The 26,048-nt window shown below is 41.6% G+C and overlaps 2 protein-coding genes across 3 annotated transcripts in view; one reads left to right on the forward strand and one right to left on the reverse strand.

Moving 5' to 3' along the window:
- The window catches only part of LOC120860803 (catenin alpha-2-like), a 1,410,064-nt gene that overhangs the window by 673,389 nt on the left and 710,627 nt on the right, over positions 1-26,048 (reverse strand). The window lies entirely within an intron of this gene.
- LOC120860821 (non-POU domain-containing octamer-binding protein-like) lies at positions 6,993-8,029 on the forward strand. Its single transcript, XM_040236533.1, is given in 2 exon segments — positions 6,993-7,657; positions 7,659-8,029. Coding segments are annotated over 2 exon segments (999 nt in total). The 3' UTR covers positions 7,993-8,029.

The following is a 26,048-nucleotide window of genomic DNA, read 5'->3' on the forward strand; positions in this document are numbered from 1 at the left end:
GAAGGGATATATATCCATTCTTTTTCCCATTCTTTCCCACATAAGTTATTACAAAATATCGAGTAGTGTTCCCTGTGCTATACACTGGGTTCGTGTTGACTATCTGATTTATACATTGTAGTATGTACATGTTAATCCTAAACTCCTAATTTATCCCTCCCCAGAATGTTTCTTCTTTGGTAACCATAAATTTGTTTTTGAAGTATGTTACTTTATAAAATGGATATTTGTAAACAGAATGATTTCTGCATATTGATACTCTTGTAATTTAAGATATATTCATCTCAAGATTTAAGGTATATTACAAAGATACATGGGGCTGCCCCACTGGCTCAGTGGTAAAGAATCTGCATGCAAAGCAGGAGACGCAGGTGATGCAGGTTCGATCCCTGGGTCAAGAAGATCCCCTGGAGGAGGGCATGGCAACCCACTCTAGTATTCTTCCCTGGAGAATCCCATGGACAGAGGGCCTGGTGGGCTGCAGTCTGTGGGGTGGCAAAGAGTTGAAAACAACCGAAGTGACTGAGCATGCACACACAGGCACAATGATCCATACACTCCTACCTACAGGCATATTTTCCGAGGAGAAGCAGTTAATGACAATGAAGAAGTGGACAATGACCACTACAGCAGGACTGGGCCACGACCCACCACTGGTTGACAGGGGACTCCCAAGTGCCTTACTACCAGATGTGTGCTGCGTGCAGGAGCCAGGGAACTTGCAGGAAGCGTGGAATCTCAGACACCAAAGGATGGGAATTGGGTAGAAGTACAGAATTCTAGGCCTTAGTCAGAATCAGAATCTGCGTTTTGACAAGACCGATAAGTGATTCCTCTGCACGGATTAAAATTTGAAAGGTAGCGTTACAAAGCTAGCCAAGGAGGTGTGGTACATACATAACCCATGTTCTAGAGTAGACACTCAGTCTGGAGAGAAAACAACTGTCATGGAATCCTAATTACACCATCTAAGAAATTACTTCTCAGTTTTCCACATCTGTAAAATGGACATAACAACACATCTCACAAGATGGGAATATTTACTTAATAAAGTATAAACAGTTGTTCCACGATAAGTGGTCTTAGTATTATCCACCCACATTCTCTTGAGTACAAAAATATCATGAGTCCATTTGTTGAATATCTCCCTTCTTAAAGAATTCAACTTGAAACTCCCTTGAAGTGTTGGCTAGAAATAAGGACATAAGGCCACTTCCCTACATCTGAAAAGCCAGAATAAGTATGGGTACAAATGATGTTCTTTTGAGTAGGAAGGCAGTCTGTAGAACTCTGACTTCTTCCTGAGCCCAGGGTAACAAGCTGAATGCAGTACATAGCAAAGAAAAGTATTGATAAATACTAAAAGTGAATTTTTTAAAACTCATCTTACGTCCATTCAGTTCAGTCGCTCATTCGTGTCTGACTCTTTACAACCCCATGAATTGCAGCACGCCAGGCCTCCCTGTCCATCACCAACTCACGGAGTTCACTCAAACTGATGTCCATCGAGTCGGTGATGCCATCCAGCAATCTAATCCTCTGTTGGCCCCTTCTCCTCCTGCCCAAAATCCCTCCCAGCATCAGAGTCTTTTCCAGTGAGTCAGCTCTTCACATGAGATGGCCACAGTATTGGAGTTTCAGCTTTAGCATCAGTCCTTCCAAAGAACACCCAGGAATGATCTCCTTTAGAATGGACTGGTTGGATCTCCTTGCAGTCCAAGGGACTCTCAAGAGTCTTCTCCAACACCACAGTTCAAAAGCATCAATTCTTTGGCGCTCAGCTTTCTTCACAGTCCAACTCTCACATCCATACATGACCACTGGAAAAACCATAGCCTGACTAGACGGACCTTTGTTGGCCAAGCAATGTCTCTGCTTTTCAATATGCTATCTAGGTTGGTCATAATTTTCCTTCCAAGGAGTAAGCATCTTTTAATTTCATGGCTGCAATCACCATCTGCAGTGATTTTGGAGCCCCCCCAAATAAAGTCTGACACTGTTTCCACTGTTTCCCCATCTATTTGCCATGAAGTGATGGGACAAGATGCCATGATCTTAGTTTTCTGAATGTTGAGCTTTAAGCCAACTTTTTCCCTCTCCTCTTTCACTTTCATCAAGAGGCTTTTTAGTTCCTCTTCATCAGCATAGTCTTAAAATATTAACTCCTCACACTAAACCAAAGGCACAATCAACAAGTGAAGCAGAAAAATAGAAATAATGACAAAAGATGAAGACAAAATTTAACCCACTGTTATTTAGTTCAACTCCATCAGGTGAACACACCAAAAAACTATGTAAATCCTCTCTCCCACCTGCAGATGTCACTGAGTACAGATTATAAGAAGGAAAGTTTCTTTTCTCAAACGGTCAGAAAAAACTGTTAATTTATTTTATGAAAACTGCTTCTTCCCATTTCAAATCCTCTCCACCCGATGAAGCAGGTCAACAAATCTTCTGGTGATCACTCATTTCAGTTACACTACTGAAGTTATTATGTATAGCTGGATTTAAGGAAATTAAACAAAAACAGATACACTTAAAGTTTTCTATATTTGAAGCTGGAAGAGTTTTATCAACACACCCTTTATAACAAATTCATTTTTAGAAGGCTTTCAAACGAATGCACTGCAATCTGCAGTTTCAATGGGCAAATGAACTTGAGTCTTCTACCAAATAGATGAATCAATTACAGTGTATGGAGGTTGTCTTGTTTGATATAGGAGTTCAGTATGGCTTGAATCTATACCTATTTGCCATTTAAGATATATAGTATCTACATGAGACACACACTTGTGTGTGGACTGGAAAATAAGTGGGTGCCTATATGTGATAGTTTCATTATCATGTCTACTGTTGTTTCATGAACGTGAAAGTGAAAGGAAAGTCGTTCCTTCATGTCTTACTCTTTATGACCCCATGGACTATACTCGCCAGGCTCTTGTGCCCATGGGAATTCTCCAGGCAAGAATACTAGAGTGGGTTGCCATTTTCTTCTCCAGTGATCTTCCCAACCCAGGGATCAAACCCGTGTCTTCTGCATTGCAGGCAGACCCTACCCTCTGAGCCACCAAGGGAAGCTATAATAAGCTTTTGACAAATGATCTCAACTGGCTCGACCTTGGTTTCTTCAATGGAAGATGTTAGTATGTGAGATAATATTTAAAATCTCAAACAAGTCAAATGTTTATGATTCTAGGCTTTTAAGGTAACATTTTCATTGAATACCCTTCTCTACCTTTGATTTATCTTTGTGTGCATACATGCATGCTACCTTGCTTCAGTCATGTCTCTTTGCCACCCTGTGAACTGCAGCCCGCCAGGCTCCTCCTGCCTTGGGATTCTCCAGGCAAGAAAACTGGAGTGGGTTCCCATGTCCTCCTCCAGGGGATCTTCCCAGCCCAGAGATTGAACCAGGGTCTCTTATGTCTCCTGCATTGCCAGGCAGGTTCTTTACCACCAGCTCCACCTGGGGCACTTTTGATGTATCCTTATTGTCCTTAAAACCAATAAGATACAAAAACTAATTAAAATGACTACTTTTCCCAGGCATAGGATTAGTTGAATATAACTTTGTTTAAGGGAAATGAATTGCAACTAATGAAATTTTCAACAAATGATAAAGAAAATCAGTGTTTTTCTATCTCTGAGAATTGTGAATGCCTCTGTGGAGGGGGCTTTTTTGAATATCAGTCACAATTCCTGAGGAGCCAGGGCATCACTCAAGACCAAGACACCCTCTGGTCAGTTTCCTCATTTCCTCAGCGAGTGACAGTGAGGTGGATCGAGCAACTGCCTTTGCAAGGAAAGAGCACTCTTCCTTGCTGACAACTCACCTTCTCTGCTTTATTCCCTACACCAGCCCTCCATTTTTTGTTGTTGTTGTTTTCAAATTGATTTTTGGATCTATTCTGCCAAGTCCTTGCAATGTTGCTAATACCCAAAAATATAAACATAGACAAATGTGCAGGAGAAACAATTTGTAGTGAAAATTATTGCTTGCTTTTCTGAAGTATAAAGAGAAAGCTTTCACATTTTAAAATGTACACGATCTATTGGGCAGAGTCAGGTTTACTTAAATTTCTGTTGCTATAATTTGCCTGAATCTATATATGTTTAGAAACCACAGGAAAATGTCCTCATCATTTTTTCCCCTTAAGATTACATAGTACAACAGAATTCAGATAATAGAATTATATTAACCATTACAGACTGACCTGTTGTTGAGAGTCCCATCCAATAACTATGGAATAACACATTTGTCCTGAAAGTAGAGGCATTCTCATAACTAAAGATGTAACTATCATCCTATGAGATCCTATAAATCTCATAAAATGTCTAAAACTTCTAATTGTTGTTTTTTACAAAATCCACTTCCCACTAGAAAAATTGTGAATGGCATTTCTCATAACGTTGTCTACATTGAGAAGATAATTACCAATAGGTCACATGTTCTACAAGAAGTTTTTATCAAGTTTTCTCTCTAGTAAAGGGTTCCTTGTCTGTACACTGTGACTTGTGAACCTGTCTAGCATCTGCCTCCAGAGATTCTGTTTATTTTTGCTCAGGATGTAGGCTTCTCTGCACTAAATACCCAGAGTCTGTATCTCAGCAGATGGCACATTCAGGCCCATAGCAAGGAACACAATACAAAGGACATGTGGTGGGCTGACTCTCTAAATACACTGTGAGAGAAAAATGATTAGCTACATATGTCTGTGACTTACTGGTCAGCTGGAAGAAGACCCCTAAGCCTGGGGACTGAGAAAAAAGGAAAGAAGACTCATAGAAGTTAATGTGAGAGAAACACAGCACAACCCTGCTCGTATGCAGACTGAGTGCAGTTTCACCGTGTAATGGATATTTTATGACTTCATGGTTTGGACAAGTGGTATGGAGGTTTTCAATCAGATTTTTAAGACTTGATTTAAGTTCCTTGTTCCAAATAGGAAAAGGAGTACGTCAAGGCTGTATACTGTCACCCTGTTTATTTAACTTATATGCAGAGTACATCATGAGAAACGCTGGACTGGAAGAAACACAAACTGCCATCAAGATTGCTGGGAGAAATATCAATAACCTCAGATATGCAGATGATACCACCCTTATGGCAGAAAGTGAAGAGGAGCTAAAACAGCCTCTTGATGAAAGTGAAAGAGGAGAGTGAAAAAGTTATCTGGCTCAACATTCAGAAAACGAAGATCATGGCATCCGGTCCCATCACCTCATGGGAAATAGATGGGGAAACAGTGGAAACAGTGTCAGACTTTATTTGGGGGGGCTCCAAAATCACTGCAGATGGTGATTGCAGCCATGAAATTAAAAGACACTTACTCCTTGGAAGAAAAGTTATGACCAACCTAGATAGTATATTGAAAAGCAGAGACATTACTTTGCCGACTAAGGTCCGTCTAGTCAAGGCTATGGTTTTTCCAGTGGTCAAGTATGGATGTGAGAGTTGGACTGTGAAGAAGGCTGAGCGCCGAAGAATTGATGCGTTTGAACTGTGGTGTTGGAGAAGACTCTTGAGAGTCCCTTGGACTGCAAGGAGATCCAACCAGTCCATTTTAAAGGAGATCAGCCCTGGGATTTCTTTGGAAGGAATGATGCTAAAGCTGAAACTCCAGTACTTTGGCCACCTCATGCAAAGAGTTGACTCATTGGAAAAGATTCTGATGCTGGGAGGGATTGGGGGCAGGAGGAGAAGGGGATGACAGAGGATGAGAGGGCTGGATGGCATCACAGACTCGATGGACGTGAGTCTGAGTGAACTCCGGGAGTTGGTGATGAACAGGGAGGCCTGGCGTGCTGTGATTCATGGGGTCGCAAAGAGTCGAACACGACTGAGTGACTGAACTGAACTGAACTTCCATCCTCACATGCCCTTCCTGGTAATACTCAGCTCATCACTACAGTAATTCAAAAGGGCAATATCAACTTATTTGCAGGGAAGGAATGGAGATGCAGACTTAGAGAAAGGATTTGTGGAAACAGCAGGGAAAGGAGAGGGTAGGACAGATTGAGAAAGTAGCACTGACTTATATACACTACTGTATGTAAAACAGATAGCTAGTAGGAAGCAGCTGTATAGCACAGGATGTCTAGCTCAGTGCTCTGTGATGACTAGAGAGGTAGGATGGGAGGGAGGCTCAAGAGAGAAGGGATATATGTTGGGACTGATTCATGTTTCTGTACAGCAGAAACCAACAAACACTGTAAAGCAATTATCTTCCAATATTTTTTTAAAGATATTCAGTATCTTCCTTAAAAATTTGTAAAGAAAAAGCATATTTCATTCACAATCTCTACACTTCTATTGGGGCTTCCAAGGTAGCTCAGTGGTAAAGAATCTGCCTGCAGTGCAGGAGATGCAGGTTTGATCCCTGGGTTGGGAAGATCCCCTGGAGAAGGGAATGGGAACCCACTCCAGTATTCTTGCCTGGAAGGTTCCATGGAGAGAGAAGTGTAGGAGGCTACATACAGTCCATGGGGTCACAGAAGAGTCAGACATGACTTAGCAAATAAACCACACCCTTTTATTGTGTGGGGAAGAAAGAGGGGAGGCCATGGCAAGGAAAGAAAACTCCTTTCATCAGGTGATGGAGCAACCTCTTGGGACACATGGTGTTGGGGTCACAAACCCAAAACCATTTGAGCTGTGATCCCTGGAGGCAGGTGACAATAATGAAGATACTATAGCTCTCTCTGCCAAGCTCCTAATGGATACATATCCAGGCTGTGTAAGAGTAAAAAGGGAAAAATATTCAAAAGGAGCAACTTAATAAACTCTGGAACTCCCTAAGGACAGGACAACTTCTGACAAAGACAATGACATGGCTTTGGAGCCTTAAGGGGCTAAGACAGTAACAGTGCCCTTAGCCAGGGAGCCCCTTTGCCCACTAAGAGGAAGCCATGGTGTGAGCAGGACTGGAGCTGAAGAAAACTGGTTCTTGGCCAATGCACTAGATATGACTGCATCCCCCTGGACTTCCAGAATGATCTGGGAGGTGGAATTTCTAAAGGGGACTAGAGGTCTTAACCTTCCTCAGTATGTGTCCAATGAACTGCTGGAGGAGGTCTTTTCTGTGTTCACCCAGGTGGAGAGGGCTGTAGTCATTGTGGATGATCGAGGCAGGCCCTCAGGAAAAGGCACTGTTGAATTCTCAGGGAAGCCAGCTGCTCGGAAAGCTCTGGACAGATGCAGTGAAGGCTCCTTCCTGCCAACCACATTTCCTCGACCTGTGACTGTGGAGCCCATGGACCAGTTAGATGATGAAGAGGGACTCCCAGAGAGGCTGGTTATAAAGAATCAGCAATTTCACAAAGAGCGAGAACAGCCACCCAGATTTGCACAGCCTGGCTCCTTTGAGTATGAGTATGCCACGCGCTGGAAGGCACTTATTGAGATGGAAAAGCAGCAGCAGGACCAAGTGGACCGAGACATCAAGGAAGCTCGTGAGAAGCTGGAGATGGAGATGGAGGCTGCTCGCCACGAGCACCAGGTCATGCTCATGAGGCAGGACTGGATGAGGCGTCAAGAAGAAATTCGGAGGATGGAAGAGCTGCACAGTCAAGAAGTGCAAAGACACAAGCAGCTGGAGCTCAGGCAGGAGGAGGAGCGCAGGCACCGTGAGGAAGGGATGCGGCGGCAACAGGAAGAAACGACGGCAATGACCGCAGGAAGCAGTCAAGGGAGCCTTCCCTGATGCGAGAGAGCAAGAGATACGCATGGGTCAGACGGCTATGGGAGGCGCCTTGGGCATAAACAACAGAGGCGCCATGCCCCCTTCTCCTGTGCCAGCTGGTACCCCAGCTCCTCCAGGACCAGCCCTTATGATGCCAGATGGAACCTTGGGATTGACCCCACCAACAACTGAACGCTTTGGCCAAGCTGCTACAATGGAAGGAATTGGGGCATTTGGTGGAACCCCTCCTGCATTCAACCGTGCAGCTCCTGGAGCTGAATTTGCTCCAAACAAACGTCGCCGATACTAATAAAATTGCAGTGTCTAGTTTCCCAAAACCCTTAAAAGAAGTATCCTTTTTGGACTTAGCCAAATTCTACCCTGGAAAAGTGTTAGGGATTCCTCCCAATAGTTTAGGTCTTCCCTGCCTGTAATACGCTAGGGAGTATGTTGGAGGCAGAGGGTAAGGGAGGCGTGATATTTAGCAAATCAGTTCTATGCGGTACATCCTTTCACTAATCAATTCTGAGTGGTGCATTCCTAAAATCTCATGTGATTATTGAGAGCCTGCGAGGGCCATGGAGCCATGGCAAAATGGATCCAGTTAGAGCTCCCATTAATCTTAATCATTCCACTCTTTGTCCACCCTGTTCTATTTGCTTTCTTATTCTTACACCACCCCTGCCCCCCACCCTAGTTGGTAAAGAATCTGCCTGCAATGCTGGAGACCCGGGTTCTATTCCTGGGTCGGGAAGATCCCCTGGAGAAGGAAATGGCAACCCACTCCAGTATTCTTGCCTGGAGAATCCCATAGACAGAGGAGCCTGGTAGGCTACAGTCCATGGGGTCGCAAGAGTCGGACACAACTTAGTGCACTGTCTCTCAGAGGTCTTAAATTAGCAGTGAAACACAAGAACTACAGATTCTTTTTAATCAAAGTGTATAATTTTTAAATCAAATGTATACTTATTTTAACAATTTTAATCAAAGATCATTTTAATCAAAATATATAATTTTTATTTGTTGAGCACTGTGAAGCAGTTTATGCTAAGCATTTTATATGTATGTCATTTTACTGAAAACTCTTAAGCTCCAAGATTTTGGCCACCTAATGCAAAGAGCCAACTCACTGAAAAAGACCCTGAGGCTGGGAAACATTGAAGACAGGAGCAGAAGTGGGCAACAGAGGATGAGATGGTTGGCTAGCATCACTGACTCAATGGACATGAGCCTGAGCAAACTCTGGGACAGAGTGAAGGACAGGGAAGCCTGGCATGCTGCAGTCCAAGGGGTTGAAAAGAAGCTGACACGACGGAGTGACAACAGCAACAACAAGTCACCATGAAGTATATAGTGAAGTCTCATCTTTCAGGTGAGCACCAACGTTAGGTAACTTCCTTGGGGCAGCAGAGCCAGGGTTCCACTCTTACAGCATCTAACCCCAAGTCCATTATCTTAACTGCTGTTTCCCATTGTTCCCTCGAGAAATGACATATGAACTGGCTCAAAATAAAATAATTTAAAAATATTAAGGAAATATTTACCAAATTTGATACTATAATTTTGGATGTATTTTAAATACACTTCCACTTATATTTCTGTTTTCATTTCCTAAATTACAGGTTAGATCTTGTTTCTCCCCTTGCTTGAATGCCTCCCCACAGCTCCCAGATTACAGCCCCTCATGACCTGATTCTAGCCCATCTTTTAACCACCTCTCAATATCCTTTCGCACTTGTCCACATCTCCGATTCCCTTGACGATGGGCCAAGTTTGTGATCACACCTGCCCTGTCCTTAACTGTGCTCTGCTTTATTGTCTTCAAAGCCCAACTTAAGCTTCACTTCACCTGCAACAATCTTCTCTGAACTCATAAGCAGAACTAATGACATTTTCTTCCAGATCATTATTGCCCATCACTGGAGATTTTGCTTAGAACATTTTCTTTAAAATGCCAATTTGCATTTCTGATACCTCCATGAGAGGGCAACTCACACTGGGGAGAAGACTTTGTCTTCTTAATCTCACTGTCCCAAAATACAGCTTCCTATATGGATACATCCAATAAATTGATCAAACTGGTTTTGGTGAAAACCAAGTTTCCCTCAGAGTTTGTTACTGTTTCGGCACTAAGTCATATCCGACTCTTTGGTGACCCCATAGACTGTAGCCTGCCAGGCTCCTCTGTCCATGGGATTTCCCAGGCAAGAATGCGAGAGTACGTTGCCATTTCCTTCTGCAGCGCATCTTCCTGATCCAGGGATCAATCCCACATCTCCTGAACTGGCAGGCAGATTCTTTATTACTGAGCCACCAGGGAAGCCCAACTAAGAGAACCGCGTGCTCAGTCACTCAGTTGTGTCTGGCTCTTTGCAGCCTATGATTTAGTTACTTACATTAACCAAGCCAAATGCATATTCCTTTCCACATTCATTCCTCCCTTGTTTTCCATGGTCCAAGATGTACATTCCCTTACCAGCCAATCCTGTACTTTCCTTTAAGGCTGCCATATAAAATACAGAGCCTCACAATTTAATTTGAATTTCAGATAAATAGTAAATAATTCTTTGAGTATGAACCACGTATTGTATGAAGTTTAATGGTGTGCCCAGTTGTTGTTTGCAAAAACTATCAGCTGTGTTTTCTTTACAACCCTTTTAAAATCATTATTTCCACGAGTGACTTCTGGAGGTCCCTTCTTTGGTTACAAACTAAAGCCTTGCTCTTAATGGAATGTACTTGCTTCATAAAGATAATATAAAACACAAAACAATTTGTATGGAAATACAAAAAATAACTTCCAATAGCCAAAGCAAACCTGAGAAAGAAGAACGGAGCTGGAGGAATCAACCTGCCTGACTTCAGACTATACTACAAAGCTACAGTCATCAAGACAGTATGGTACTGGCACAAAGACAGAAATATAGATCAATGGAACAAAATAGAAAGCCCAGAGATAATGCACCTATGGACACCTTATATTTGACAAAGGAGGTAAAACTATACAATGGAGAAAAGACGATCACTTTAACAAATGGTGCTGGGGAAACTGGTCAATCATCTGTAGAAGAATGAAACTAGAACACTTTCTAACACCAAACTCAAAAATAAACTCAGACATTTCTCCATAGAAGACATACAGATGGCTAACGAACACATGAAAAGATGCTCAGCATCACTCATTATCAGAGAAATGCAAATCAAAACCACAATGAGGTACCATCTTACCCTGATCAGAAAATGGCTGCTATCAAAAAGTCTACAAACAATAAATGCTGGAGAGGGTGTGAAGAAAAGGGAACCTTCTTACACTGTTGGTGGGAATGCAAACTAGTACAGACACTATGGATAACAGTGTGGAGATTCCTTAAAAAATTGGAAATAGAATTGCCGTACAATTCAGCCATTTAGCTGCTGGGCACATACACTGAGGAAACCAGAACTGAAAGAGACACATGTACCCCAATGTTCATTGCAGCACTGTTTACAATAGCTAGGACATGGAAGCAACCTATACGCCCTTTGGCAGACTAATGGATAAGAAAGCTGTGGTACATATACACAACAGAATATTACTCAGCTATTAAAAAGAACACATTTTAATTAGTTCTAATGGGGTGGATGAAACTGGAGCCTATTATACAGAATGAAGTAAGTCAGAAAGAAAAACACCAATATAGTATATTAACACATATATATGGAATTTAGAGATGGCAATGATGACCATATATGCAAGACAGCAAAAGAGACACAGATATAAAGAACAGACTTTTGGACTTAGAGAAGCCAAGGGTGGGATGATTTGACAGAATAGCACTGAAACATGTATATTACCATATATGAAACAGACCACCAGTCCAAGTTCAATGCATGAAACAAGGCACTCAAAGCCGGTGCACTGGGATGACCCTGAGGGATGGGATGGGAAGGAAGGGAAGTGGGAGGAGGGTTCAGGATGGGGCACACATGTACATCCATGGCTGATTCATGTCAATGTATGGCATGAACCACTACAATATTGTAATGCAATTAGCCTTCCATTAAAATAAATAATTAAAACAAACAAACAGACACAACCCACAGGTCTCCTAAATTTTTAATGGCTCCCTTATGTTGGTGGTAGAAGACCAATGAGAGGAAAACAAACTGTAACAAACTGGTATGACTACTTGTGACTGGTGTTCCTGTATCAGGCTATCCCCCATCCTTCAGATGTGACCTTGAGTATGGGCTTTCCACTTCTGTTCTTGTATCCTTTCAGTCACTTTTCAGGCTCTCCTTTCTGCTAAACTCTCCCGGTTCTAGCTAGATCCAGGAGTCCCTAGCAAGAATGAGTCGTCTGTGCGTAGCAAATCTGCTTTAAAGGGAAATGGATAGGTCTGTGGTTTTCTTTCAAAAGGTCCAACCTGCATTTTTCCTTCAGGAAGGCTGTGGGGCAGACACTGGGCCAGACACTACTCCCCACCTGACACCATGGAGAATATTCAGTGAGGGAAAGCTTTGATGGCCAGTAGAGTTAGCATGGTGATTGCCTTCTCTCTTAAAAACTCAAGAATCACAACTGAGGAATTTCTTATTCCTAAAGACCAAAAAATTCACTCATTAGTTAGAAAAGTTTTGTCTATAGCAGTGCTCTCCTATAGCACTTCCTGTGATGACGGAAATAGTTATTTCTGTTCTGTCCAATACAGTAGCCATTAGACACACGTGCCTATGGAACTCATTGATAAGTTCTTAGTGTGGATGATGTTTAAATGTTAATTTTAACTGATTTAAACTTAAATAGTTACATGTATTGAGAGGCTACTGTGTCGGACAGTGCAGGCTGATAGCATTAAACTGACTATAAGGCCTGAGGATACTTTATTTAGAGAAGAGAGAAAAGCATCTACAGTTTGGGGCAAGGTCTAGACAAGGTCTAGGCCAGAGGTTGTGTTTTGTGGCTAATTTTCCCCTCAGGGGACATTTGGCAATGTCAGTTGTCACAACTGGAGGTAGAGGTGCTACCAGCATCTACGACGTAGAGGCTAGGAGGCTGCTAAACGGACTACAGTGCATAGACCAACCTCCCACAGAAAAATAATCATTCTGCTCAAAATGGCAGCATTGCCAATGTTGAGACAGCATGATGTAGACAAAGGAGTAAATGTGGTAACACAGGTCCCAAACTTCTCTCAACTAGTCCCTACCTTCCTCAGGGTCTCCATTCACTTTAATCTCTAGATTTTGTCACTCAGTTCAGTTCAGTTACTCAGTCCTGTACGACTTTTTGTGACCTCACAGACTGCAGCACGCCAGGCTTCCCTGTCCATCACCAGCTCCCAGAGCTTACTAAAACTCACGTCCATAGAGTCAGTGATGCCATCCAACTATCTTATCCTCTGTCATCCCCTTCTCTTCCTGCCTCCAATCTTTCCTAGCATCAGGGTCTTTTGCAGTGAGTCAGTTCTTCACATTAGGTCAAAGTATTAGAGTTTCAGCTTCAACATCAGTCTTGCCAATGAACACTCAGCACTCATTTTCTTTAGGATGGACTGGTTGGATCTCCCTGTATTCCAAGAGATTCTCAAGAGTCTTCTCCAACACCACAGTTCAAAATCATCAATTCTTCAGAACTCAGCTTTCTTTATAGTCCAACTCTCACATCCACAGATTACTACTGGAAAAACCATAGCCTTGACTAGATAGACCTTTGTTGGCCAAGTAATGCCTCTGCTTTTTAATATGCTATCTAGGTTGGTCATAACTTTCCTTCCAAGAAGTAAGTATCTTTTAATTTCAGGGCTGCAGTCACGATCTGCAGTGATTTTGGAGACCCCCAAAATAAACTCTGCCACTGATTCCACTGTTTCCCCATCTATTTGCCATGAAGTGATGGGACCAGATGCCATGATCTTAGTTTTCTGATTGCTGAGTTTTAAGCTAACCGTTTCACTCTCCTCTTTCACTTTCATCAAGAGGCTCTTTAGTTCTATGCTTTCTACCATAAAGTGGTGTCATTTACATATCTGAGGTTATTGATGTTTCTTCTGGCAATCTTGATTCGAGCTTGTGCTTCATCCAGCCTGACATTACTCATGATGTACTCTGCATATAAGTTAAAGAAGAAGGGTGACAATATACAGCCTTGACGTACTTCTTTCCCAATTTGGAACCAATCCGAGTGGGCCTTAGGAAGAATCACTAGAAACAAAGCTAGTGGAAGTGATGGAATTCCAGCTGAGCTATTTCAAATCCTAAAAGATGATGGTGTGAAAGTGCTGCACTCAGTATGCCAGCAAATTTGGAAAACTCAACAGTGGCCACAGAATTGGAAAAGGTCAGTTTTCATTCCAATCCCAAAGAAAGGCAATGCCAAAGAATGCTCAAACTACAGCACAATTGCACTCATCTCACATGCGAGCAACGTAATGCTCAAAATTCTCCAAATCAGGCTTCAACAGTACATGAACCATGAACTTCCAGATGTTCATACTGGATTTACAAAAGGCAGAGGAACCAGAGATCAAATTGCCAACACCTGCTGGATCTTTGAAAAAACAAGAGAGTTCAAGAAAAACATCTATTTCTGCTTTATTGACTACCAAAACCTTTGACTGTGTGGATCACAAAAAACTGGAAAATTCTGAAAGAGATGGGAATACCAGACCATCTGACCTGCCTCTTGAGAAATCTGTATGCAGGTCAGGAAAGAACAGTTAGAACTAGACATGGAACAGACTGGTTCCAAATGGGAAAAGGAGTATGTCAAGGCTGTATATTGTCACTCTGCTTATTTAACTTCTATGCAGAGTACATCATGAGAAACTCTGGGCTGGATGAAGCACAGTCTGGAATCAAGATTTCCAGGAGAAATATCAATAACATCAGATATGCAGATGAGACCACCCTTATGGCAGAAAGCAAAGAAGAACTAAAGAGCCTCTTGATGAAAGTGAAAGAGGAGAGTGAAAAAGTTGGCTTAAAACTTAACATTCAGAAAACTAAGGTCGTGGCAGCTGGCCCCATCACTTCACATCAAATAGACAAGGAAACAGTGGAAACAGTGGCTGACTACTTTGGAGGGCTCCAAAATCATTGCAGATAGTGACTGCAGCCCTGAAATTAAAAGACACTTACTCCTCGGAAGAAAAGTTATGACCAACCTAGACAGCATATTAAAAAGCAGAGACATTACTTTGCCAACAAAAGTTTATCTAGTCAAGGCTATGGTTTTTCCAGTAGTCATCTATGGATGTGAGATTTGGACTATAAAGAAAGCTGAGTGTAGAAGAACTGATGCCTTTGAACTGTGGTGTTGGAGAAGAGTCTTGAGAGTCCCTTGGACTGCAGGGAGATCCAACCAGTCCATCCAAAAGGAGATCAGTCCTGAGTGTTCATTGGAAGGATTGATGTTGAAGCTGAAACTCCAATTTTTGGCCACCTGTTGCGAAGAGCTGACTCATTTGAAAAGACCCTGATACTGGGAAAGATTGAAGGCAGGAGGAGAAGGGGATGACAGAGGATGACATGGTTGGATGGCATCACCAATGCAATGGACACGAGTTTGGGTAAACCCGGGGTTGGTGATGGACAGGGAGGCCTGGCATGCCGCGGTCCATGGGGTCGCAAAGAATCAGACATGACTGAGCCACTGAACTGAACTGTTGTTGTTCCATGTCCAGTTCTAACTGTTGCTTCTTGACCTGCATACAGATTTCTCAGGAGGCAGGTCAAATGATCTGGTATTTTCATCTCTTAAAGAATTTTCCACAGTTTGTTGTGATCCAGTCAAAGGCTTTGGCATAGTCAATAACGCAGAAGTAGATGTTTTTCTGGAACTCTCTTGTTTTTTTCGACAATCCAATGGATTTTTCCAATTTGATCTCTAGTTCCTCTGCCTTTTCTAAATCCAGCTTGAACATCTGGAAGTTCACAGTTCATATACTGTTGAAGCCTGATTTGGAGAATTTTGAGCATTACTTTGCAAGTGTGTGGGATGTGTGCAATTGTGTGGTAGTTTGAGCATTCTTTGGCATAGACTTTCTTTCGGAATGCAATGAAAACAGACCTTTCCCATTTTGTCATCCTTTCCTATAATCTTTATTTTAATTAATCTAATTATTATTGTCCTAATGAGCTTCCATTTTGGGGGCTTTTAATGTTTGTGTGTGTGTGAATGTCCTTATTTTTGTAGCAATCTTTCCCTAGATACAATTCCTTTATAACATGGTATTTAAAAATATCCTACACCATTTCAACAATACTATTGGCTAGTTATCAAGGCTGGAGAAATAATGTGAAATGTCTGACAGACAATCTTCTTTCAGTAAAATGCAGCTCTTATTGAACTGCTCAGCTGAGAAAACTCTGAGAGCATCTTCTTTGGGGCTCCTAGAGGACAAATCTTACACCTTGGATGCTGAGGCATCCTTGGGTGCCTAGGTCATGGATGGTCTGAATGGTCTCCCAAATCTGTTGAAGCAGTTCTATTTTCTTAGCTGCTTTATATATTAGGCTACCAAATAGGATTTTGTTTGGACACAGAGTTCTGTAAAAAGTTTGAATACCACAGATCTAACCCACCCATGATTCTAATTTGGGGAACTGGACACAAGTATAAGAAAAAAAGTGACTAATTGGGGGAATACTTCTCTTTTATCCCCTCTTCAATTATACCATGTAGGAGGTCTCATCTGCTGAGAACCTATAAATAGAGTCTTCGTGACTTCTTTTTCCTGTGGGTGAAGACGTATATACCTTGAGAGTCTGAGTGCCCTGATTAAGGCATTTGTAGGCAGTTAACCTATCCTGGGCAAGTAACCAGAGAATTTTCCAAGAACAAGAGATGGAGTCAAGGCCACCTCTAAAACTAGAGCAGAGGCCAGGGGAGGCATGACACAGCTTCTCAGCAACTTTCCCAACTGCCCCCAAATGTTCCATTCATTATCACTCTATACATTTGTGGATGAGGGCCCTCTTTGAACCTACATGTTTTACATGCTCAGTCACTAAGTCATGTTCACTCTTTGTGACTCCATGGAGTATAGCCCACCAGGCTCCTCTGTCAATGGAATTTTCCAGGCAAGAACACTGGAGGATGTCACCATTTCCTGTTCCAGGGGAACTTCCTCATCAAAGAATCAAACCTGTATTTCCTATTGGCAGCCATATGCTTTACCACTGAGTTGCCTGAGAAGTCCTTGGAACCCACTCTATTCTGCAAAATTCTTTGAAAATAAGACTGGAAGAAAAGGGAAGATTCAACCTGCTGCCTGGGGAAGCAGTGGGACACTGGCCTTTGTGAAACTGCCCTTAATGATATCTGCAATGGTTTAATCCCTGTCTTTAAAGCAAACATCATCTGTCTGCCTCTGTGCTGAATGATCCACTCCCACTTTTTGAGATGCAGGCTCATTTAACAACTGGCAATCAAACCCGCTCCGGCAGCCACAATGGAAACTGTTGAGGTTCATTACACTGGAAAAATATGCCATCTTTATTTCCATTCTATTGTTTCCTCAAAGATTAACAATACACATTTTTTTTCCCCAATGGCCCATTTTTATGAAATTTTACTTGGATATATTTCTAAGTCTCTGATCCAGATGGTACATCTCAGAGTGAAATGTGAAATGTGCTTCTTGCGCTTCTATTCTAAAGCATGGCACTGCTATTCTGGACCCATTCTGGAAAAAAAAGTCATTAGAAATTAAAAGGACAAAAACAATTTGAGAATGAAGAGTTTATGATGTGGGAGTGGCAAAATGCATTCTTGAATTCAGTAGTGATTATTGATGATGATCTGATAGCACCTTGCAGCTTTGCCCAATTATTTAACTGGTCTGGTAGATTTCTAGCAAAATCTTCATAGTATATGGCGGTGGTGTGTGTGCTCAATCCTGTGTTGACTCTTTGGGACCCCATGGATTGTTAGCTTGCCAGGCTCTTCTGTCCTTGAATTTTTCCAGGCAAGAATACTGGAGGGGGCAAGTTGCCATTTCCTACTCTATCATGGTAATATATTGGACACTTAATATACATCTGTTAAAAAAAGAATTAAAAGAGTTACCCCTTCAGAACTTTTGGGAAACTTAAGAACGATATGGGGAAGTCAACAAAACCATGATAAGCTACTGCAACTTAATAAAAGGAGGTTGCAGAAGTTTTAAAATACAATCCCTATTTCTTTTTAAGTTCTCCCATTGATAGGGTCCCCTTGGGTACACTTATGACAGCTGTGACCAACAGTATGTCAGAACAGACCATGTCTTACTTCCAAGGCCAGTCATTAAAGACCAAGCAGCTTCTGTCTGGTGCGCTCAGAATGTATGCCCTGAGGGAGGCCAGCCAGCCACCACTTACAAAGCCCAACCACCCTGAAACCACTGTGCTGGAGAGGCTGTACAGGCGCTCTGGTCCACAGCCTGACTGAGCTCCCAGCTGGCAGACAGGTAACTGCCTACTCCAGGAATGAGCCATCTTGTGTACCCAGTTTATCTGAACATTCAGATGATTCTAGTTACAGCTGACATCTGCCTGAAGGTCAAGAGAAATCCCAAAAGAGCAATGCCCAGTGAGCCCTTTCCAAACATTTTACCTTACCTTATTGTGAGCAAAATAAGATGGATGTAGTTTCACACCTCTAGGTTTGGGGAGTAGTCTGTTAAACAGAAATAGTAACTAGCTGCTGTTGTTCAGTTGCTCAGCCATGTCCCACTCTATGGACTGCAGCATGCCATGCCTCCCTGTCCTTCACCATCTCCCAGAGCTTGATCAAACTCAAATCCAGTAAGTCAGTGATGCCTTACAACCATCTCATCTTCTGTCATCCCCTTCTCCTGCCTTCAATCTTCCCCAGCATCAGGGTCTTTTCTAATGAGTCTGTTCTTCCCATCAGGTGGCCAAAGTATTGTATCTTTAGCTTCAGCAACAGTCCTTCCAATGAATATTCAGGATTTATTTCCTTTCTCTTCTCAGTCCAAGGGACTCTCAAGAGTCTTCTCCAACACCACAGTTCAAGAGCATCAATAGTTCAGCACTCAGTCTTCTTTATGGTCCAACTCACATCCATCCATGCATGACTACTGGAAAAACCATAGCTTTGACTAGATGGACCTTTGTCAGCAAAGTAATGTCTCTGCTTTTTAATATGCTATCTAGGTTGGTCATAGCCTTGCTTCCAAGGAGCAAGCATCTATTAATTTCAGGGCTGTGGTCACCATCTGCAGTGATTTTGGAGCCCAAGAAAATGAAGTCTGTGACTGTTTCCATTGTTTCCCCATCTATTTGCCATGAAGTGATGGGACTGGATGCCATGATCTTAGTTTTTTGAATGTTGAGTTTTAAGCCAGCTTTTTCACTCTTCTCTTTCACCTTCATCAAGAGCCTCTTTAGTTCCTCTTTGCTTTCTGCTGTAAGGGTGATATAATGCATATCTAAGGTTATTGATATTTCTCCCAACATTCTTGATTCCAGGTTGTGCTTCATCTAGCACAGCATTTCACATGATGTACTCTGCATATAAGTTAAATAAGCATGGTGACAATACACAATCTTGACGGACCAATTAGGGTTTGCTACTTGCTTCCTCAAGCCTTTACTGGTGGCTCAGACCTTAAAGTGGAGAAGGCAATGGCAACCCACTCCAGTACTCTTGCCTGGAAAATCCCATGGACAGAGAATCCTGGTGGGCTGCAGTCCATGGGGTCGCTAAGAGTCGGACATGACTGACTGACTTCACTTTCACCTTTCACTTTCATGCATTGGAGAAGGAAATGGCAACCCACTCCAGTGTTCTTGCCTGGAGAATCCCAGGAACTAGGGAGCCTGGTGGGCTGCCATTTATGGGGTTGCACAGAGTTGGACACTGAAGTGACTTAGCAGCAGCAGCAGCAGACCTTAAAGAATCTGCCTGCAATGTGGGAGACCCAGGTTAAACCTCTGGGTTGGAAAGATCCCCTGGAGAAGGGAATGGTTATCTACTCCAGTATTCTTGCCTAAAGAATTTCATGGACAGAGGAGCTTGGCGGGCTACAGTCCTTGGGGTTGCAAAGAGTCGGACAGGACTGAGCAACTTCCACTTTCCACTTTCCTTCAAGACTGCGCTCTGAATTTTGTAATAAGTAGAAAATAAGATGATTTTAACTTCTATATTTTTTGTAATGTGATATATTTTAGATGATTATTTGCTTCATAAAATCATGTGCATATCTTAACTAATCAGCATTCTGCCTGCATGTAGCACTTTATTTTCTTTGAAAAAGGTGTCATTTGCATAACCATAAATGCAAATATTTTTGCAAAATGACACCCTTTGCATTATATAGCAAAGCCTGTAGTTCAAAAGACAGAAATAAAACAATATGAGGGCACATAAACAATGAAAAGAATATAGTTGTCTTTTCTTCCTATCTGATAGAAAATTCCAGTTTTTTTTAAAAGTCTTTTAAATTACCGACTAATATAGCTGCTTCTCCTTTACTGCCTATTTTTAAAAATATCAATAAATGGCCTCTTGACAGGTTTTAAATAGAATCAGGATCATGTAGGATTATGTCAAATGCAAGCATATTTGAAATATTTTTTAAGGTTGGGACAGTAGCTCCACTTATTAGCTATCTTTATATTCCCACTAGATTGCTTTGTGCTCAAATGTTTGCCATGTGCTGTGTGCACACACAATCCCTCTCCCCCCCATACACATACACACACACTCTCCCCACATTCCTCATGGTAAATGAAATTCTGTTCAGCACTCAATGAAACTGCTGTCACTTTAAGAGTCATATAAATGAACAAAGTTACTACTGCCTTTTGTATATTAGGAACTCTTAATTTACCTTCTCTCCCATCAATGTCAGAATATAGAATGCAGAAAAGACTTGGGTGTGCATCTGGCTTCTATGATTGATAGACTGTGTGATGTCAAGTTCATTTCTTCAGCCTTCCATCCCTCTAGGGATACGATGGGGACTCTACCTCAACAAACTGAGAGTACTCTGAGGGTTCTATCAATAATGTGGAACATTATCTTTGCTAATATTACAGCACCCACAAAATTGTCAGCTTATTGTTTAGAGTGTGTGTGTGTGTTAGTTGCTCAGTCATGTCTGATTCTTTGCGACCTCATGGACTGTAGTCTGCCAGGCTCCTCTGTCCATGGAATTCTCCAGGCAAGAATACTGGAGTGGTTTGCCATTTCCTTCTCCAGGGGATCTTCTCAACCCAGGGATTGAACCCGGGTCTCCTGCATTGGCAGGCAGATTCTTTACCATCTGAGCCAGCAAGGTAGCGGGTCTTAAGAAATCAGTTCCATCGCCTGTTGGGGGCTCTGCATTCAACCCAAGAAGACTCTAGGTTCAAGCTTTACTCAGAGAACATCTGAGCGACATCTTAAGAGAACTTGACTACAGAGTGAATTTCTTGCCTTCCATATCACACACCACAGACTTCTCAGCCTCAATCTCAGTCTCCAAATTATCCTAGTTTATCCAAAGCTATCGGACATTTTGGGCTTCCCTGGTGGCTCAGCAGTAAAGAATCTGCCTGCCAATGCAAGAGACACAGGTTCAATCCCTGGGTCATGAAGATGTCCTGGAGGAAGAAGTGGCAACCTACTCCAGTACTCTTGCCTGGAGAATTCCAGGACAGAGAAGCCTGGCGGGCTACAGTCCACGAGGCCACAAAAGAGTCAGACACAACTTAGCAACTAAACAACAGCAATGATGTAAGGCGTTTCACATTCTCTAAAGCTCTAAAAATAGGAATTTTAGTCAGAGAGATTAGACCAATCAAGCCTAGAGCCTGTTGCAATCACAAAGTCATTACAACATGTCATAAATTCCTCTGACCCCATCCAGCTAGTATTTATAAAATGATTTTTCTTGGATCTGAGTTGAAGAATATGCTGGATGGCCATAGTTGCTCTCCCATACCTATGACAGATATCACTAATCAGTCATAGCCCATTTTCCCACAGAGATTAAAATTGGCCTCAGGATCCTTCTTAACCCACTGCTAAAGTGATTATAATTGACCATTCAGAAGAAGCTTTGGGGTTTTTCCTAGTAGTCCAGTAGTTAAGAATCTGTCTGCCAATGCAGAGGACATGGGTTCAATCCCTGGTCTGGGAAGATCCCACATGCTGCAGAACAACAAGCCCATGTGCCACAGCTATTAAGGCTGGGCTGTACAGTCCATGTCCCCCAACAAGAGGAGACTCTGGAATGAGATGCCTATGTACCACAACTAGAGTAGCCCCCATTCAGTGCAACTAGAGAAAGCCTGTGTACAGCAACAAAGACCCAGTGTAGCCTATATATATATATATATTTAAAGAAGAAGCCTTGGGATCTCTGCTTTAGGAAAAAGAGATACAAGATAAAAGTGATCAGAAAGGTCTGGTTCAGTGCAATTCACCTCCACCTTACGTGATGTTTCTTTTGGATACGTAAATTTCTTTTGTCAATAAAATAACTAGAACTATTATTGAACTCGGTCTTTGGAAGCATTTATCAGACTACTTTCGACCTTGAGGCAAAGTCTCTAGATCACAAGGTACAACTTTTAAGAAAGAACACCGCTAGACAATTAAAAAGCTTGCTGCTAATGTTTGCAGTCTATGAGAGAAGTTGAGAATGGTTTTCTCCAAGAAGAGTCAGTTGCTCAGTAGTGTCTGACTCTTTGTGACCCCATGCACAGTAGCAGGCCAGGCTCCTCTGTCCATATAATTCTCCAAGCAAGGAAACTGGAGTGGGTTGCCATTCCCTTCTCCAGATCTTCCTGACTCAGGGATGAAACCTTGGTCTCCTGCATTGCAGGAAACTTCTTTACTGTCTGAGCCACCAGGGAGCCCCAGACCCATATGTTATTTATGATCAGTCCCAGGGACTACCTTGGTACTAATCTCTCAAATCCAGCATTTCTCAGAGTAATGCTTGAGTTATAACTATTTTCCAGGAGGTTGAAACTGTCTTATTAAAAATCAAAATAGTGCTTTGAGTATAGTGTTTTGCCTCTAATCTGTTTTACGTACTATCTACTCTAGAAATATGCACTATTACTATGGGAATTCATTTTTCTTCAAAGACAAGAATGTACTGAAAACACTTCATAATTATTCTATGCCTCCAAAAAGGCCACTTAATTAACAGCAGTAACATTAGTCATGTCAGGAGAAAAGTCATTTCAAATTTTTTCCAGGCAATGTCTTTATACATAAGTAGACGCGTTATCATAATATGACAGTTATACTGGGTACCCCCAACCCCAGGTTCAACGAATATAACCAAGCAAATAGATTTTTGTCTACATAGGAGTCCATTAAATAAGCCTTATTCTGCAACACTTTAAGAATACCAAATATTCTCTTTTCACAGCACTTCCATTAAGAGAACTTTTAACTTGGAAGTATACCATGCAGCTGCTCAAAGTGAAAAAAAATGTACTCAGTCCCCTTCTTTATCCTTGTCAATGATCATAAGGAACTTACATGTTCACTATGAATAGTAAAAAGATACTAAAACTTATTTGGAAGAAAGTTTAAAACACCTCATGATTCTACCACCCAGATGTTGTCTCAGTAATCCTTGCAAATTGTATATATTTGAAATGTATTGTTAATGGTATTTTTTTTCATTTTACAAAATATTATGGAAATCTTTCCCTATAGATGAACAAAATGCTACAGAGTCATTTTAAAGCATTGTATAATACTCCATTGCATGGATTGGCCATCATTCACTCAACCAATTTCCTGTGACTGGACTTTTAATTTTTAGACACTATTTTTTACCACAAATATCCTTGTTAATACATGTTTTCTGGTGCATATATCTTTAACTCACTACCTGCATTATTTCCTAAGCTAAATTCCTAGAAATCAAGTTGCTGGGTTAAAGGGTGTACACATTATTTTTTTAAAATGTTAATTGAATTGTGCCACAAAACTTTTGAGATCATAAAATCCAGGCACTATATGAAAAGGCATGAAACCATTTGTAGAGGCTTCAAAGGATTCTCAGCCCCTCACTAGACCGTGGGGATGCAGTCACAGAGAACTATACAATCTTTTTATTTATTTATTGTTAAAGAGCCACCAACCTGGCTTCAACATTGTAAATAGATGTATGTAGACAGAGTTTATTTGAATAATGATTAAAGTGGCAAGGGTGCTTACATGAGTGTCCTATCTATCTAAAAACCACATAACCAAATGACAGAGTAAATAAGAAAAACAGAAAGGATCTGAGAGATTTGTCTTTGCCATAAACAGCCTGTGTGACCCTCAGAGAGTCCTTAACCCTCTCTGTTTCTTAGTTGATTCATTTGTCAAAACTTCAATTAAATCTTTCCACAGTGTCTTGAAAATTTTAAAGAGATAAAGAATAGACTAATGTCTTGGAAAATAATAAAAAAAACACATTTGAATGATATTCAAGAGTTATTCTTTCAAAGAGAGTAGTGTTTTATGAAAATAAAAGACACAAATTAGTAGATAAGTATATGTGCTCAGTTGTTTTAGTCATGTCCAACTCTGTGTGACCCCGTGGACTGTAGCCTAGAAGGCTCCTCTGTCCATTGTATTCTCCAGGCTAGAATACTAAAGTGAGCTGCCATATCCTTTTCCAGGGGCTCTTCCTAACCCAGGGATGGAACCTGCATCTCTTATGTCTCCTGCACTGGCAGGAGGGTTCTTTACCACTTGAACCACCTGGGAAGCCCCAGTAAATAAGTATAAAATATTATAAAATGTGATGGTTTTGAATCAACCTGATGTGCTGGAAACTCGGAATTTGCCAAAATGATGAAGCAAAAAGCTACAGTCTTCAAGAGTTTTCTTCCATCAATGCTTAATCAAATTAATTGAGAAACCCTGCATGTCTAAAAGTCAACAAACATTTCACATTAGCTAACTTTTCATATATGTTAACAAACCAAACTTGGGTTCATGCACAATAAAGCCAATCTGCCAACATTGGATTGTGGTAAAGGAAAGTGTAGCATTTATTTCAGGGCATCAAGCAAGGAGTCCAGGGTAGCTGGTGATATAAACACCCAAACTCCCTGATGGGTTTCAGCAAAGCATTTTTAAACGCCATGTGAAGGAGGGGAGTCCCAGAGTCTGTGATCAGTTCGTGCACAAGTCTCTGATTAGTTGATGGTGAGATAATAGGGTGATGTCATAGGTGTTTATATTATCAATCCTCAGGCACCTATAGGTCTGGGGGCTACATGCTCATGTCATCAAGCAATTAATTTCTTCCATCTGGTGGTGGTTTTAGCATCTGTTAAACAACTCAGTAAACGTGTACCAAATGCAGTTATCTAAAGAGAGGAGAGGAACTAAAAAGCAGAGGATGTAGGGGAAGGATCTGTCCAGGAAAGCCCCATAGGATCTTGCTTAGTTACATACATTTTATTGTTTCTTTGGGACTTCTCAGGTGGCACGAGTGGTAAAAAAAAAAAAAGAAAGAAAAAAAAAAAAAAACCGCCTGCCAATGCAGGAAATATAAGAGATGATGGTTCTAGCCCTGGGTTGGGAAGATTCCTAGGAGGAGGGCATGGCAACCCACTCCAGTATTCTTGCCTGGAGAATCCCACAGACAGAGGGAGCCTGGCAGGCTACCATCCATTCGATTGTGAAGTGATTTAGCACACATGCATGTACGCATTGTTTCTTTGGTATTATTGTTCATATCTAGTTTTCAGCAGAGGACATTGTGATTCAATGTTTGACATGAAGGCAAAATGAATCTCACTTTTATTTATTTGTTTGTTTTAATTAGAGATGGATCCATGAAATTACCAAACAGATGGACTCTTTTGTTTTTTTAGCCACTTCATGCTATGGATCACGTTAACACGGTTTCCTGAATTTGGATGAAAAGAAGCTTCTGACTCTCTGGTGGCCTTCTGTCTTCAGGCTCAAACTCTAACACAGAGAACAGCACATCTCCCCATCAGACAAGTGACAAATGACAAGGGACACAGGGACAAAAACCAATAGGGAGATGGAGAAATTTATTGGGAGACCCTATCATCAGAGCCCAAGGCAGGAATCTCAGAGTTCAGAATTAGCGTTTTAGATCTCTGCCCATTCAGGTTGGATAAAAGAGGGCTGGTAGGTTAGCCACCCCTCCCAGGTCCTTTAGACAAAACTGTTTCCTCTTTTGTCCAGTGTGGAAGTCAGGAGAGGGTCTGGCTGGGGATCCATCTTTCTTCTGAAGTCAGCTTCTGAGTGAGCATGCCTTCCCATGGAACCATTTAAGGAGGAAAATGGATTTAAAAAATAAAAATAAAAAACTGGTAGTAACCGCTTGTGGGATTCAGCACTCTCAGTCATCCTTGTTCTAGTCAAAGTCAAGTCACTCTAGTCTAGACTGT

Source organism: Oryx dammah, unplaced genomic scaffold (assembly GCF_014754425.2).
Source record: "Oryx dammah isolate SB20612 unplaced genomic scaffold, SCBI_Odam_1.1 HiC_scaffold_11203, whole genome shotgun sequence".
NCBI classification, from domain to species: Eukaryota; Metazoa; Chordata; class Mammalia; order Artiodactyla; family Bovidae; genus Oryx; species Oryx dammah.